Genomic DNA, 16,266 nt, shown 5'->3' with positions numbered 1-16,266 from the left:
AGAATGAAGTTATCCAGCTGATTGCAAATGCCATTTTAAGGATCATTGTAGGGAAGGTGAAGGACGCTAGGTACTTTTCTGTGATTCTTGATTGCACGCCAGACATCAGCAATCAAGAACAAATCACTGTAGTAGTTCGGTATGTGAATATTTCACAGACTGCAGCCACAGTTGAGGAACATTTTCTGGGATTTGTGCTTGTGAATGACACAACTGGGGCAGGGCTTACAGAAGCTCTTCTTCAGACTTTTCAAAATCATAAACTGGACATTGACTGTCTAGGACAAGGATACAACAATGGCAGAAACATAAAAGGGAAACGAGCTGGAGTGCAGGCCCGGATAAAACGGATGAATTCAAGGGCTTTTTATGTGATGTGTGCCTGCCATAATTTAAATCTTATAGTTAGTGATGGAGCACATTCATCAGTACAGGCAGTGTCATTCTTTGGATGTCTGCAGAACATTCACGTACTCTGTTCAGCATCAATAAGCCAATGGCAGATCTTAAAACGGCACACAAATGTCACTGTGAAGCCACTGTCGGAGACTCGCTGGGAATGCAGGATAGACTCTGTCAAGGGAGTAAGATTTAAGCTGAAGGGAGTCATTGAGGGATTACAGGAGATACGGCAAGCAATATGTACAAATTAAGCTGCAACATATCAACAAGCAAGAGGACTGTGCTCAGAACTTATGTCATACCAGTTCATTGTATGTTTAGTGGTTTGGTATGATGTGCTGATAGAGGTAAATCATGCAAGCAAAGTTCTGCAGGGTCCATCTGTTGATATTTCGACATGTGTCAAAGTGCTCTGAACTATTGATCCCAAGTACTTAAACTCATCCACCTTTACCAACTCTACTCCCTGCATCCCTGCCAGCATCCACTATGGACCTGCTAAAGAATTACAGAGAAACGGGATTTCAACATGCCACGGGCGAAGCCTCCAAGATAGCGGAAGAACAGAATGTTGGCACCACATTTCCAGAAAAGAGACAGAGGAAAGTAAAACGGTTCTTTGACTATGAAGGAGAAGATGATACTGCACAGGATCCAGCGGTAAAATTATGTGTAGAGGTCTTCAATGTGCTGCTGGACACAACAATCCAATTGTTTACTGACCGGTTTCAGCAGCTTTCAGAGTTTGATAAGGCCTTTGGATTTTTATCAAATATTAAAGCCAATTTTGGAAAGTCAGAGGATGCCTGAGGAGTGGAGAAAAAGTGTTTTGGTACCTATCTTTAAGAATAAGGGTGATGTGCAGTGCTACAGCAACTACAGAGGTATACAATTGATCAGTCACAACTTGAAGTTATGGGAAAGAGTAGTGGAAGCTAGGTTAAGAAGGGAGGTGATGATTAGTAATCAGCAGTATGGTTTCATGCCAGGAAAGAGCACTACAGATGCAATGTTTGCTCTGAGAGTGTTGTTGGAAAAATACAGAGAAGGTCAGAAGGAGTTGCATTGTGTCTTTGTGGACTTAGAGAAAGCATATGACAGGGTGCCTAGAGAGGAGTTGTGGTATTGTATGAGGAAGTCGGGAGTGGCAGAGAAGTATCTAAGAGTGGTACAGGATATGTACGAGGGTAGTGTGACAGTGGTGAGGACTGCAGTGGGAGTAACAGATACATTTAAGGTGGAGGTGGGAGTACATCAAGGATCAGCTCTGCACCCTTTCTTATTTGCAGTGGTGATGGACAGGTTGACAGATGAGATCAGAAAGGAGGTCCCGTGGACTATGATGTTTGCAGATGACATTGTGATCTGTAGTGAGAGTAGGGACCAGGTTGAGGAGACCCTGGAGAGGTGGAGATATGCTCTAGAGAGGAGAGGAATGAAGGTCAGCAGAGCTAAGACAGAATATATGTGTGTAAATGAGAGGGAGGGTAGAGGAATGGTGAAGATGCAGGGAGTAGAGTTGGTAAAGGTGGATGAGTTTAAGTACTTGGGATCAATCGTTCAGAGTAATGGTGAGTGTGGAAGAGAGGTGAAGAAGACAGTACAGGCAAGGTGGAATGAGTGGAGAAGAGTGTCAGGAGTGATTTGTGACAGACAGGTACCAGTAAGAGTGAAAGGGAAGGTCTACAAGAGGGTAGTGAGACCAGGTATGTTATATGGGTTGGAGACGGTGGCATTGACAAAAAGGCAGGAGTCAAAGCTGGATGTGACAGAGTTAAAGATGCTAAGATTTGCACTGGGTACGACTAGAATGGACAGGATTAGGAATCAGTATATTAGAGTCAGCTCAGGTTGGACAGTTTGGAGACAAAGCAAGAGAGGCGAGATTGCCTTGGTTTGGACATGTGCTGAGGAGGGATGCTGGGTATATTGGGAAAAGGATGCTAAGGATGGAGCTGCCAGGTAAGAGGAAAAGAGGAAGGCCTAAGATAAGGTTTATGGATGTGGTGAGAAAGGACATGCAGGCGGTTGGTGTGACAGAGCAAGATGCAGAGGACAGAAAGAAATGGAAACAGATGATCCGCTGTGGTGACCCCTAACAGGAACAGCCGAAAGAAGAAGAAGAAGATTAAAGCCTTAAATGATGTTGCAGAAGACACACTACTGCAACACTGCAAGGCTCTGAAAGAACAACTGACTGACAGGATAAGTGGCCACTGTGATATTGATGACTCTGACCTTGGACGCGAACTTAAAAGCCTTTCTCGAATGATTGATAATGAATCATCATCAGTGACTGTCTTAAATTTCTTTATTCGCAGTCACTTGCAAGACATATATATAAATACTTATGTTTTACTGTGCATTTATTTGACTGCACCCGTTACAGTTGCTACTGCAGAATGCAGCTTTTCTAAGCTGAAACTCATAAAGACATACCTGTGTTTGTCAATGAGTCAGGAGAGACTTTTAGGCTTACCTGTGCTCTCAACTGAGCATGAAGTGGGACAAAGTGTATCACATGGCAGCCTCACTGAAGACATTGTCCGGAAGAAAATTCATAAGATCCCAGTAAAACTGTAGGTTAGGTATGTGCTCATATTTCCTTTCCAGTAATCTTTTATAATGCTGTTAGGCAGTAATTTCAGGTAGTACCTTAGTGTGGCTTGTATGCTGCGTATTCACTTTTTGTTTGCGTACCTCCAACAGGTAGGACCATGAGGATGGAACTAGCAGGATGTTAGGCAAAGGCAGCTAGGAGCGGCAGGACTCCTCGGGAGCGGCAGGACTCGTCCGGAGCACAGGACTCGTGTGGAGCGGCAGGGTAGTGGCAGGACTCGTCAGGATGGTAGGACAGCTGGAAGTGGCAGGACTCATCGGGAGGCTAGGACAGAAGCGCAGATAGAACAGACAAGTGGCAGCAGTCAGAAGCTGAAGAGGTAAATGCATATGGAAGATGAATGATGCTCTGGTCTTCACCTTTTTCTCTCTGGGTTTGAGTCTGCCTGTGTCATACTTACTAATCCCCATTACTCTCTTGTGCATGGGTTTGAGTCTGTCTCAGGCTCAGTAATCCTCATGTCCCTTTTGTGTGTTTATTTGGGTTTGAGTCTGTCTGCCTCAAGCTCCGTAATCCCCATGGCTTTCTTTTGGGTTTATTTGGGTTTGATTCTGCCTCAGGCTCTGTAATCCCCATGGCTTTCCCTTGTATGTTGTCTGTAGTCTTTTCTGTGTCCCACAGCTGTGTTGTGTACATCTGCAGTGTGACTGTTCTGCATGTCAGTAATTACCTTGAGTGATGTCAGTTTATCTAATGCTGCTTGTTTAAGTCTTGCTATATTGCTGTCATGGTCTTGTGTTTGAGAGTGGTGTCTGTTCTGTTTTGTGGTAGTGCTGACTTAATCTTGTGTGGGTTTATTTTAGTAGATTTGTCCTGGTCTTGTCTCTGTACTTGTGGGGGTGGGTGCCTCTGTCCTGTGTCTGTGTGGGTGTTAATGTTCAGTCTTGCTGTAGTGTAGTCTTTATCATGTGTAGGTGTCTGTCCTGTGTGCAAGAGTCTCTGTTTTAGTGTGTTTCTGTCCTATGTGAGGGAGTCTGTGTCTTTGTGTGTGTCTGTGTGGGAGTCTCTGTGCGGGAGTCTTTGTCTTTGTGTGGGAGTCTGTCTTTGTCTCAGTCTGTGTGGGTGTCTGTGTGTCAGTCTGTGTGTGCGTGCCAGTCTGTGTGTGTGTCAGTCTGTCTGTGTCTTTTTGTACCTCTGTGGGACTGGCTACCTTGATGAAGTACAGAAGCGTGTCGTAATGTAACAACATTGCTACTAAATGCCAGTCAGTGTGGGTATCTTTGTGGGGAGTCAGTGTGTCTGTCTTTGTGTACCTCTTTGAGAATGGCTACCTTGATGCGGTACAGAGGCTTGTCATAATGCAACAAAATTGCTACTAAATGCCAGCTGTAGCTCTCTATCTCATGGCACAAAATCTGGACAAAGCCACAGATAATGGGGTTCCAGCCCCAAAGATCTGGGCAAATTTTAAATATTGCTCTTATAAACTGAAAATGTTAGAATAAAAGGTCTTACCATGCATGTTCTGAAGGGTATATGAAGTTACACTGAAATGCCTGTCATTTAATGAATTCAGTCATCAATGATTTACCACAAAAAAATCCAGAAAACTCCAAATTGAGGAACAGACCAAACAAGAGTCACATCTGGACATTCTTTGAAAATCTAGGCAGTTGAGTACGCAGTCAGTGTCTGCATCTGTGAGTGGCTACCTTGCTGTGGTACGGGGATTTGTCCATAATATAACATTGGCATTAAATGCCATTTGGTGTGTGTATGTGCAGCTGAGTGGCAACCTTGCTGTGGTACAGGGGTTTCATAATGTCACATTGGTACTAAATGCCAGTCAGTGTGTACACCTGTGAGTTGCTACCTTGCCGTGTGCACCTGTGAGTCGCTACCTTGCTGTGGTAGAGGGGTTTATTGGAATGTAACATTGGTACTAAATGCCAGTCAGTGTGTGTGCCTGAGTCGCTATCTTGCTGTGGTACAGGGTTTGTCATAATGTAACATTGGCACTAAATGCCAGTCAGTGTGTGCGCACCTGTGAGTAGCTACCTTGCTGTGGTACAGTGGTTTGTCATAATGTAACATTGGTACAAAATGCCAGTCAGTGTGTGCACCTGAGTTGCTACCTTGCTGTGGTACAGGGGTATGTCTTAATGCAACATTGGTACTAAGTGCCAGTCAGTGTGTGTACCTGTGAGTAGCTACCATATTGTAGTACAGGGGTTTATCGTAATGTAACTTTGGTACTAAATGCCAGTCTATGGCTTGGCACATCAATTCTTAATGATCTGAATGTAGTGACACTAGTAGTTAAATGGTGCTGGATGAGCGTGGCAGGGAAGGGGGTGCAATGGCAATGTGGTTACGCTTGATGTTCTCTTGAGTAGGGCCCCCAACTTGAGCCTTGCTGGGGCCCCCAAAATGCTAGCACCAGCCCTGTAACTATCAAACATGGGATGGGAAAGGTCAGTCTATAAATAAATGGAAAGAGTTATTTCAAAAACAAAAAGGGAAATTGGCTAGACTTAAAATGGCCTGCAAGTCAAGTAGCCTATTACTTACCTATGTACCTATAATAAAGAGGTTAACAAAGGATGGTTGTTATGCCTTTTTGAAGTGGACAGAATATGGGGGTCATGGGGAAAGGAAGAAAGAAACGGGGTGTTATCAGTGGTAGGCTGGCTGAAAACAGAAATGGCTTAAAGTTGGAAAGAAGGGGTTAGCACAGTACAGGTGGAGAAGGTATGACAATGCTAAGGCAGACAGTGGGGAGAATGGGTGGTAGAAGTTAAAAAACAGATGGGATGAAGTCCATGGAGACAGACAGCAAAGAGAAGGTGAGTAGTTGAGGAAGGGAAGGGGCAAATGTCAGCTCGACAACATGAAAAAAATTAGAATTAGCTGATGGCAAAGATTAATTATGAGAAGAATCCATGCAGTAATTATTATAAACATTTGATCTGTTAATGTACAATAAAATATGTACAGGAAAATGATTTAATAATCATAATACAAAATATACATATATTGTGTAAACTGTGAATATGTTGATTTGATGATGTTTTGTATTGTACGCTTGAAATTGTCATTATGAATTTGTTTTTCTTTAGCAATAAAATGATTTAGGGTGAAAAAGGCTGAATTGTACTATGTACTCCTGGGTATATCTGATAGACTGTATTTGCTATACTCATCTTAGCTCTGTTTTCCTGATAACATATACAAACATAAAAAAATAGCCATTAGGTCTTAGGATAGGACTAGAATATCTACAAAAATAGCCATTATGTCTTAGGACAGGACTAGATTATGTACACATGCACTGTCCTTTCTGTCAACTACATTTGAGCAAGATTACAACTAACATGCAAATCACAATAATACTAGCAGGAATTAGGAAATGAATAATAAATAGCCAGAAGATACAGCATTCGTTTTATTCATTTTATGTATCTGCACTTAGTTGACTGGGTTAGTTCACTTAAACTAATGACCTATTTCCAAGCCAGCCAAGTTGCTATTCATACTGACCACGGGAAATTTGGCCTGGGCACTGGGAAAGTTCCTTACACTTTTCAATAAATGTGATGGGGTCTTTTACATGCACCTAAGCTGTCATCAACTCAAGCTGATGAGAGACTTGGTTTAACATCTCATCTGAAGGATATAAATTCAGGAGTGCAGCCCCTGCCCCCCCATTTACAATGCATTGCAGTCTCAGTGCTGAAAAATGAATGAAACTACCTGGTGTGGGAAAAGAACCAACAGCTTTATGCACCACAGCTGAAATTGCTATCTGTTCATCTACTGAGACAGCTTTAAAGCAGGAGAAGCCCCTAATCGGCCCTAACGAGGGAACTGGGAAAAGAATAACTGGCACCGTAACGCCCAAAGAGTGGGCAAAAGAAAGACTAGCCTAAAAAGTTGTAATTATGAGACCTACCAGCATTTCCTTAAGGAAAAAGAATTTCTAGCATCAAGAAAGTTAAATAAAGATGCATTTGAGGTGTCCTGACAGAAGTCAACAGTTCACTGACAGCATATAGAAGATGCTAAAAAGGAAATGTCAAAATATGAAAAAGGGCAATGATGAAATGTCTGCCTGAGTTCACAGCTTTGGCATTCATTACTCTGAAAATAAACAGCTTACAGGCATTGAACAGAATGTTGAAAGACAGGGTGTGGAGTTGCCTTTCTGAAGCAGCTAACCTGATGCAGTCACCTTGTGAGATCCCTGGTTATCCATGTATCTCACTGCAGGTAAAAAAAGTGAGATAAATGACTCTCTTCACAGCCAGTGGCTGGTACTGTTATGTACTCAGGGTTGGCTTTGTTGTTTTTCATTTCATAAATGAAATGCTTGTACATTCAAAGCATTATGTCTAGAGAGAACCTAGCTAAGTTAAAAAGATTTCTGTTAATATCAGTTCCCAGTTTTAATTGCACATGTCCTGTAAGTTAAGGACTCAGTTTTTTCCTAGCAACTTTTAAGGAAAGTATAACTTGTTTAGACAGCATAATTTGTGTTGGTCTGTTACTTGGCGTCCTTTCAGGGTTGCTACCCATCCCAAAACACACTCAGAGTTTGCAGCTAATACTCAAGCTGCCTTCTACATTTCTCTGTTCTCTGCGGCCCCCTCCATACCTTTTAGAAAATGCCTACATATTTCAATAGGCTGCTGTAAATTATTTTTGGTCCCTGGTACACAGTGACATGTTTATCTTAAAACGCTCGAGTATAGTAGTGATTCTGTACTGCGTGTGGTTCTACAGTGTTTAGTCCTATCTCGTTACTATATCAGTGTTAGTTTTAAATATTCAGTGCACATAACAACTAGGCAGTGTGTAGCTTTGCTTACCTATATGGTAAGTGTAACTTCATACAGCACACACTGTTTGTTGGGGTTTCTCTTACATCGGCTTGCAGCTCTGCCTAGCTCAGTGCTCAACTGCATACTAATTGTCTGCCATTCCTCCCCTGGTTTCTACCTGCTCCACTGCCTCCCACAACCATTTTCAGTCATCTCCCAGTGTTGGTTAGCTTTACAGTCACCTTACCACTTCCTCCAAAAAGCTAACCATTCAATTCTCTGAAAGTCTCCCCACTCCCAAACCTCATCCTCCAACATGATTCACTTAATTACATCATCCCATAATTCCACAACACACCACTACTCTTAAACAAGAAGCTTTCCCACTACATATAGAGCATGCTACAGCCCCCCCACAAACCCTAATATCTGCATGCACTTTAGAACCACACCTCCATAAACATACCTAGCTCCCTCAATACCTATATATAGCCATATTCACAAATTCGTAGCACACATATGCTCTACAATCATATCTCTTTAAACATTCTTAGCTCCCTCATCACCCTTATTCAGACATACTTACAGCATCTTAGCTCATATCCACTAACATTCAATCCACTTTCACTCTCTCATCCTCCCATTAATCAAAACACCTTCATCATTGCAATCAATAACACAGACCTCTTCTACAACCTATCTAACAAAATCTCTGCATTTCATTCTCTACCTAATCATATCTTACCGTCACCATTAACTCCACCACCCCCCCCCCCCCCCCATGAATGGGCAGCGAGTGTAAAGTATAGCACACACAGGCAGAACACAGTATATTGTAGATTTTACAATTATTTACATTATTTTTTATTTTAAATACTAAAAAGGTTAGACAGCAAATACAAGAAAAGCCGCAAAGCAAACAAATAAAGTGGTATTACGATTCAACAGAGCTACTTAATACGACTACATCTCTTTGAAGCAATTGCTTTGGTATGCTGTAAGAAAACATCCGAGTCTCTGAAGCAGCTATAAATATATAAATAGGTAAAGTGTGTTCTTTCAGATTAGTCTTAAAGTAGAAAGAGTGTGTTTAATTTGCATTTTTGTACAAATCCCTTCATATATTACATTTCCCACTTCTGTTGCATTGCTACCCCCTGATTTGTTATAGCGCAGCATATTAACGTTTCATTAAAAGCATTATCTTTGAGCATGACAGATCAGCAGTTCTCTGCATAACACTAGCACTGCTTTCTATAAAACTGTATCAGCCATCAGTTACAGAAAATATCACTTACAAGTAGATCACTGTACAAAACATGTTCAGTTATTAAGGTTGCTATTTTTAGATGCCCAAAGTGGAATGCTCTGACTGAAACTTGATATGATATAGAACAACCATGCCACCCTCTAGTAAAAAATAATTATTTTCATCTTATTACCAAAATAGAAGGGGTTCCTATTACGTGATCGAAAGTATAAAACTTCGAACACCACAAGACCAAACGTGTATGTTCAAAGTTCTATAATTTTGAACACAAAAAAAAAAACAACGGACAGAAAGTAACTGTCGTATTTCCCTTTACTGCACTGCAGTGCGATCTCAGACTTGGTATATTTAAGTAGTGGGGGGGTGTGGGGTGCAGGGGGCCTTCCCCCCCTGCTTACAGCAAGTAGTTGTATTTCCTGTCATGTTTTAATTTTTTTTATTAGGTATTCGATGTTACTGAACTTTGATGATATGGTGTCGACCATATCGTATTTGAAGTTCAGTAACTTTGAGTATCTAATATAGACACTAGAAGGGGTTCCTAATACGTGATCGAAAATATAAAACTTCAAACACCACAAGATTAAACTTGTATATTCAAAGTTTTATAATTTCGAACACTAAAAAAAAAAAAAAAAAAAACGGACAGAAAGTAACTGTCGTAAGCAGGGGGGCGAGCCTCCCTCCACCTGCACCCCCCACACCCCTCACTCTTTAAATATAGCAACTCCGACATTGCACTACAGTGCAGAAAGGGAAAATTTCCCTTTACTGCACTGTAGTGCGATCTCAGAGTTGGTATATTTAAGTAATGGGGGGTGTGGGGGTGCAGGGGGCTTGGCCCCCTGCTTACATGCTTACAACAAGTAGATGTATTTCCTGTCATGTTTTAATTTTTTTATTAGGTATTCGATGTTACTGAACTTCGATGATATGGTGTCGACCATATCGTATTCGAAGTTCAGTAACTTCGAGTATCTAATATAGACCCAATAGAAGACCCTATGGCATCCAACAATGGTTGTTTATACTACTTTACATGATATTAAGATGATTTAAATGTAGTATCAAAGCTTTCTGTAAAACTTAGAGGGAAGTCAGAAAATATTTTTTCTTGTAAAATATAAAGACATTTGCTGTTTTGCAAGCTAGATGAGTGGTGGAGAAATGGAAATGAATAAAGAAAGAGAACAGCTGTGAATTCCTAGGAGGAAAATAATTAGTAATGGCAGCTACTTGGAGGCACTCTTGATGAACTCTTTTAGCAAAGTAAACTTATAAACATTTGTACATGTTGGAGAGATGAATCCATGAGATGGTTTTGAGTAGTTGTTGTCCACGTAATTCTTTGACTGATTTCCAAAAAAAAAAAAAAGTTTAATGTCTGAGGCTAATGCCACCTGTTTTCTTCTAAGATATATCATTTTTGCTGAACTGACAGTAACTCTGTTTTTTTTTTCTTTCTTAACTCCAAAAAATGCTGATGCAAGTCTTTGAATGCAGGGAACTTTTTTGAGAGTTTTTCTCTTTGTCTTGCTGTTTCAGGGTATTTTAATAAAAGGTAACAGGCATGGGCATTTTTATTCTGTAAGGTGCAATTCTTTGATGGGGGGGGGGATCAGCTTCTTTTTTATCATTGTATTTTGCTCTTTGAAACTGGATAGGGCTTCTTCAGAATTTTTTTAATCAAATGGGCTAGCAGTCATTCCTTTCAAGTTATACTAAAAAGTTAATTTTAGTATCATATAAAATAATATAAACAACCAACATTGTACATCACAGTCTTTATTTTGGTAATAAAATAATTCTTTTTCATTTGATGGTGGTATGGTTTGTCCGGCACAATCTCAATTCTTCCAAATACATACTGCGGTGACAGCTGGAGTTTCTGAATGACCAGCACTGTTCTGTAAAACTGCTGGATTGCACTGAGGTACAGGGGCAGAGATGTTGTTTGGTGGTCAGCAATACATCAATCTTGTCATTACTTGACCAAGGATGTTGTCTAGTAGCCTCCATCACTAAATTAGTTAAGTTCATAACTTTAATACAGCTACTTAATTGAGATTCATTTGGACTCATCCAATTCAGGCTATAGCCTTCCACAATGAAAATGCTTGTCAACAAACATATATTTTAATATCTATTTCAATAATGTAAGATTAAACACAAGATGTGTGTAAACCACTCTAATCAATAGGTTAGTGTACCCATCAAGTGTCAGGTCAGCTAGCATCCAGATTGAGGCATAATCTTTGATGGAGTTTGGTTGTCTTACAATATGAACTTGAATGAGGTAACATAGGTTTTGTTAAAACTAAAAAACCCAAACCTATTGTAGATTCAAGTCTGATATCACAAAAAGAAAACAATTGTCTTGGAGGAAACATGAGGGATAGAAAATGATATTTAATAATGATTCTTTAACACTGGCCATGTCTGGACCTTTGAGATTAATTCAGGCTTTAAACTGTGTACATTTATTTTAATGCTGATAATATTAAATAAGAATTGTTTAGGTCCTTATTGGGTGTTTGTACTAAGGATAGGGCCTTAGGTTTTATATCTACTGCTTTAAGTAGCTTAAGGGTTATAAGATACAGCTTTGTAAGGAGTTTTGGAATGCTACAATGAGGTAACAGGAATGTTTGTGTTAAAATGTTCCAAACATGGAGGTGTTTCTGTATTAGATGGATAATTATATGTCTAACTGTCAGGGCAGAGCTAAGCTGCAATTTGAGCTAATTATGCTCTACACATCTCATGGAGGTGTATACAGTGCATTATTTATTATATCTGCAATGTTTAGGAAGAAGCTTAAACACTTCCAGAAAGTGGGAGCCTTTTAGTGTCATTTTCATTTTAGGCATGTAGAGTAAGGTGTTTGTTCTTTAACTTTTATTTCACTGTCAACTATTTACATGAAGCCTAAGTTATTATGACTAGTACTGAGTGGATGTACACATGTGTGCAGATATAGCAGAAATTTTTGCCGACATAAATGCCCACCCATTTCTAATCTACTTACAAAATGTTTCCTAGCAGAAATCTGAGATCTCACACCCAAAACCTATAATAAGCTGTCAAACCAAACAACTACTTTGGTGACTCTCTACACACCGTTCATATAGCCAGACTGTGGAATTCCATTCTCGCAGACCTTTAAATGACAGCAAAACACTTCTCTACAGTCTAAAAAACTACCAGGCTTCCATGTAGGCCTGCCCTTATACCCCAATTTTTTCTCCATCCATCCTATCTCCATTTCGTACCTAGCCATCTTAGTTTTTCCCTCTCTAACTCTACCTTCTTTACCAATTACATTATCTATATTCGTAACCTAATATTCACCTTTTGGCATATGCTGTTGCTGTTTTTTTAATTTTAGCCTTCATTACTAATGTGTTTGACTTATGTATCCATATATTTTGTATATGTTTTGCACATGTATTCAAGAATGTCTATGTACATTTGATTTTTACTACCTATGTTGTATAACTGTGAAGGTTTTCTCCCCGGGACTCTTCTGAACATGGACTCTTGGCTCTGTCAGTCATGCTCGGTCAACAAACAGAAATAAATAAATTAATTAATTAAGATTATGAAGTACTTTAAAGGTACTAAATATAGTTTAGTTAAGGAGTCAGTAATCACCGCAGCAGGAATACGTACATATATTTTACAAATACCAACACAGTCTCTTACAATGGGTGTAAACAGTATTGACTAAAGAATTAGCATTGTAAAGAGTTTGTTGCAGATTACTTTTGAAACCGGAAAATAAAATGTACTTTCAGGCTGCTTACAGGATATTAATTTCAGCATTCAGTTTATCCTATGCTCCCAAAACAACTTGTCAAAAATCAGAGATGTCAGCATCCCCTCATACAGCTAGCCTATCAGCAACTTTGGTCATCTGTTACCCTATTTGCCTTTCCCCTGATAAACAGGCACTGTGAGCTCCCTCACTATGCACATCAGAAATCAGACTACCCTGTCTAACCTGTGTCTATTCTGGTGCTTACTAATGGCCTCTTCCAAGCAAAATTATTCTATCGTTGAGTGTTACGCCCCCCCCAAAAGTCTATCCGAAATTAGACTTGACATCAATCTCTAATGCATGACAGCATTCAGAGTGTCCTCTGAACTGATTGGCTAGTAATCTGTAAATTCCAGAACAGCATACTTGGCACATTAGTGAAAAGTCCTGAACTCTCTTCCATTCAGTGTGCATGCACACACACTCTGCAGTCTCTCTACTAAGGTATGCTACACCACACACCAAAAACCCACTTGCCTTCAGTAATGATGTGTACAGCAGTTGTGTTTAAGAGTTCTTATGATTTATTTGGGTGCCCATTCTGAAGCACAATGAGGCATCCTCCACATTCTTACACAAGGATGGACTCCTCTCCCCTTCCATTCAATCTATGCAAGCATCTTCTGCTCAGTCAGTGGATCTCCCGAAACTGCAGTGTAGTGACAACCAGATCCACTTCCTGAATTTCATCTTGAAACTGTGAAAGTCAGGGTATACATAACAACATTCCTTTAAATGAATCTTTTTTTTGTCTGGCTAGTAATAATACAATGACACGCTGGACCTCAGTTTTGTGCAAAAATGAACAGCAAACAAACAGGCTTAAATGATGTGAACAAAATATTTCTGTTACACTAGTGACATTTTGAGACCTAAGTGTTGGCGTAATTTCTCTACATTAGATTGAGACACAAGAATACAAGTTATTCTTTTATGAGCATTCAATTCTGAAAAACAAAACGGGGGGCAAAACCCCTTGCAGACACCCCCCCATATGACAGGCTTGGCCTCCACACCACCCCACTAACATAAATATACCAAGTCCACACTTGTACTACAATGAAGAAAAAGGGAAAAACAGAACATGTGGATAACTGGCTCACCCAGTCCAGCATACCACAGCAGAGCACGCCACAATATTCAAAATTTGATCTAAAAACCTGCAATCGCACATCCCAAAGTGAAGTGCAGGGAAGCTGTGTCGATGTTACATCTTTAACCTTGTTGATTCATTCTTTAACACTTGACTTAGTATATTCAGGGTCACAGGGGAGCCACAGCCTATCCCAGCAGGCAATGGAGAATGGCAAAAAATAATTTTGGATGGTACCCCAGATGATCACTGTATGCATATATGTACCTGTATACATACTAAATACACATCTACAGGCAAATGAGGGGCTATCCAGTTTACTAAACCATGTTTTTAAAATGCAGAAGCAAACTGAAATACCAAGCAAATAAAGCTATAGAAAACAGAGAGGACACACAGAAGGCGTCATATCCAGGAACCATACTACAGAACTAAGATACGTGAGGCACTATACAATCCTTTTTAAGTTCAATACAATGTCACTTCCTGACAATAAATGATTTCAATGTCAAAAATTTTCATTTCAAAAGTTAACATATTTTAACTTTTTTATATATATTTAACTTTTATTACTACTTTTAAAGTAACATGTGTGTTGCAAGGGTAAAGATGATAGCAAACATATTTAAAACATTTTTCTTAATTACTTTAATTTCTAAAAAAAATGCCTTGCAAGTTAAATAAATTAGCCATTTTCTTAAAAATGCAGTCTTCTCACCTCTGTCTCCCGCAGTCTGTTTTCCAGTGCACTTCGAGGTCCTTGTGTATTGTCATTCTCTTTCAGTTTGGCCTGGATTTGTTCCATCCATTGTCGGGCATTTTGGACACTCCTTTCAAACTCATCTTCAAGCTGCTGAGTCATGGTACACAGAGATACTGCAGCACACAAAATTAAAAATAAAATAAAATGCATTACAGCTTTCCTATATAGCTACAACAACAGTACTACATTTTGCATTTCTCTAAAAATGAAACTAGCTGCTTTCCATGAGAGACAGTACTTCTACTGAATAACAGGCTTTATAATTAACGGTGCCTTTAAGCAGCTGACAGAGATATCTTTCAATCTGTGCTCCAGGATATATTACTGACAGTGTGGATTAGGTCTTAACAAGAATACGAAGGCAGACACAAAAATATGTAGTTATATGTGAATAACACCATTGCTCCATTAATTGATATTGAATAATACTATATTTTTAAATAATATTTTCTGGAGATACCATACATTTACATATTTCTTCATTGTTATTTATTCAACAACTGAGTCCCAAGGACCATAATCAGACACAAAGCTAGCTAATGAGTACAGAAAGCAACGCAGGTATAAATGCAAAATAGTCTGGCAGGCAGAAAACAGAGCATAAATTTACAAAACAAAAGTGGAGAAGCAACACAGCTGACAGAAACAAATAGTACTGCTCTTACGTTAATAAGATGAGAATGATTGAGCTGCGGTACTGATCCCTCAACAGACACTAGAGGTGCAGTCTCTAAACCATGAGTCAACAGAAATGGTCTTGAGGACAAAAGGTCTCACATAACTGAAGGACTAATGTGGCTGTATTGTAGGTTAATTTGAACAATAAATAAATTAATAAATGCATAATATTATATTTGCCCTAAAATTCAATATCTCGTAACCATCCTATGACCTTCATAGTTGAAGTTGTTAGTAAGCCATTAGTATGTGTTCCACATTTTGCCCATTTGTTCCACATTATAAGGGCTAGTGTTCCTCATTTTGAGATCAAAGGAGCTATGGTACATACTGAAAGCAGAGAGTTTCTTTCTAAAATAAATTATCTACTAATCTAGGCAAGTGTGCGACCTGTTGTGCCACTGACACTGCTGTACAGTAATGTTATTCCATGATTCAAGGATAAGAAAGTGGGTTTCATTAAGAAATGTTTTTCACCCATGTATAATGCAGAATCATTACAGTACACACACACACACACACACACACACACACACACACACACACACACACACACACACACACACACACACACCACAAGGATTTGAATTATCTTAATACTTTATATGAGATTACCCTTTCAGAATTTTATTGTTGGTAAGTTAATGTTAAATAATATATGCATTCAGCAAGTCTCTCTTTAACAGCAGTAACTGCATTAAACATCACAAAACTGTGACTTTGCAGGGATGACAATGCAAATAGATGTTTTGCACACACACACACACACACACACACACACACACACACACACACACACACACACACACACACACACACACACACACACACATACACACACACACACACACACACACACA

General features: G+C 39.5%; 1 protein-coding gene across 6 annotated transcripts in view; it reads right to left on the bottom strand.

The window, feature by feature from the left end:
- SYNE3 (spectrin repeat containing nuclear envelope family member 3) overlaps positions 1 to 16,266 on the bottom strand; it is a 1,238,698-nt gene that overhangs the window by 922,822 nt on the left and 299,610 nt on the right. For all 6 annotated transcript variants that reach the window (XM_044074612.1, XM_044074615.1, XM_044074616.1 and 3 more), the window contains exon 2: positions 14,684 to 14,841. In XM_044074612.1, the coding sequence (XP_043930547.1) occupies positions 14,684 to 14,827 (144 nt within the window). In that variant the 5' untranslated portion in view covers positions 14,828 to 14,841. The remainder of the gene's footprint in view (positions 1 to 14,683; positions 14,842 to 16,266) is intronic.

This window comes from Protopterus annectens, chromosome 6.part0, assembly GCF_019279795.1.
Source record: "Protopterus annectens isolate FY-2018-M chromosome 6.part0, PAN1.0, whole genome shotgun sequence".
Lineage (NCBI taxonomy): Eukaryota > Metazoa > Chordata > Ceratodontiformes > Protopteridae > Protopterus > Protopterus annectens.
This window is presented reverse-complemented; position numbering and strand designations above follow the sequence as displayed.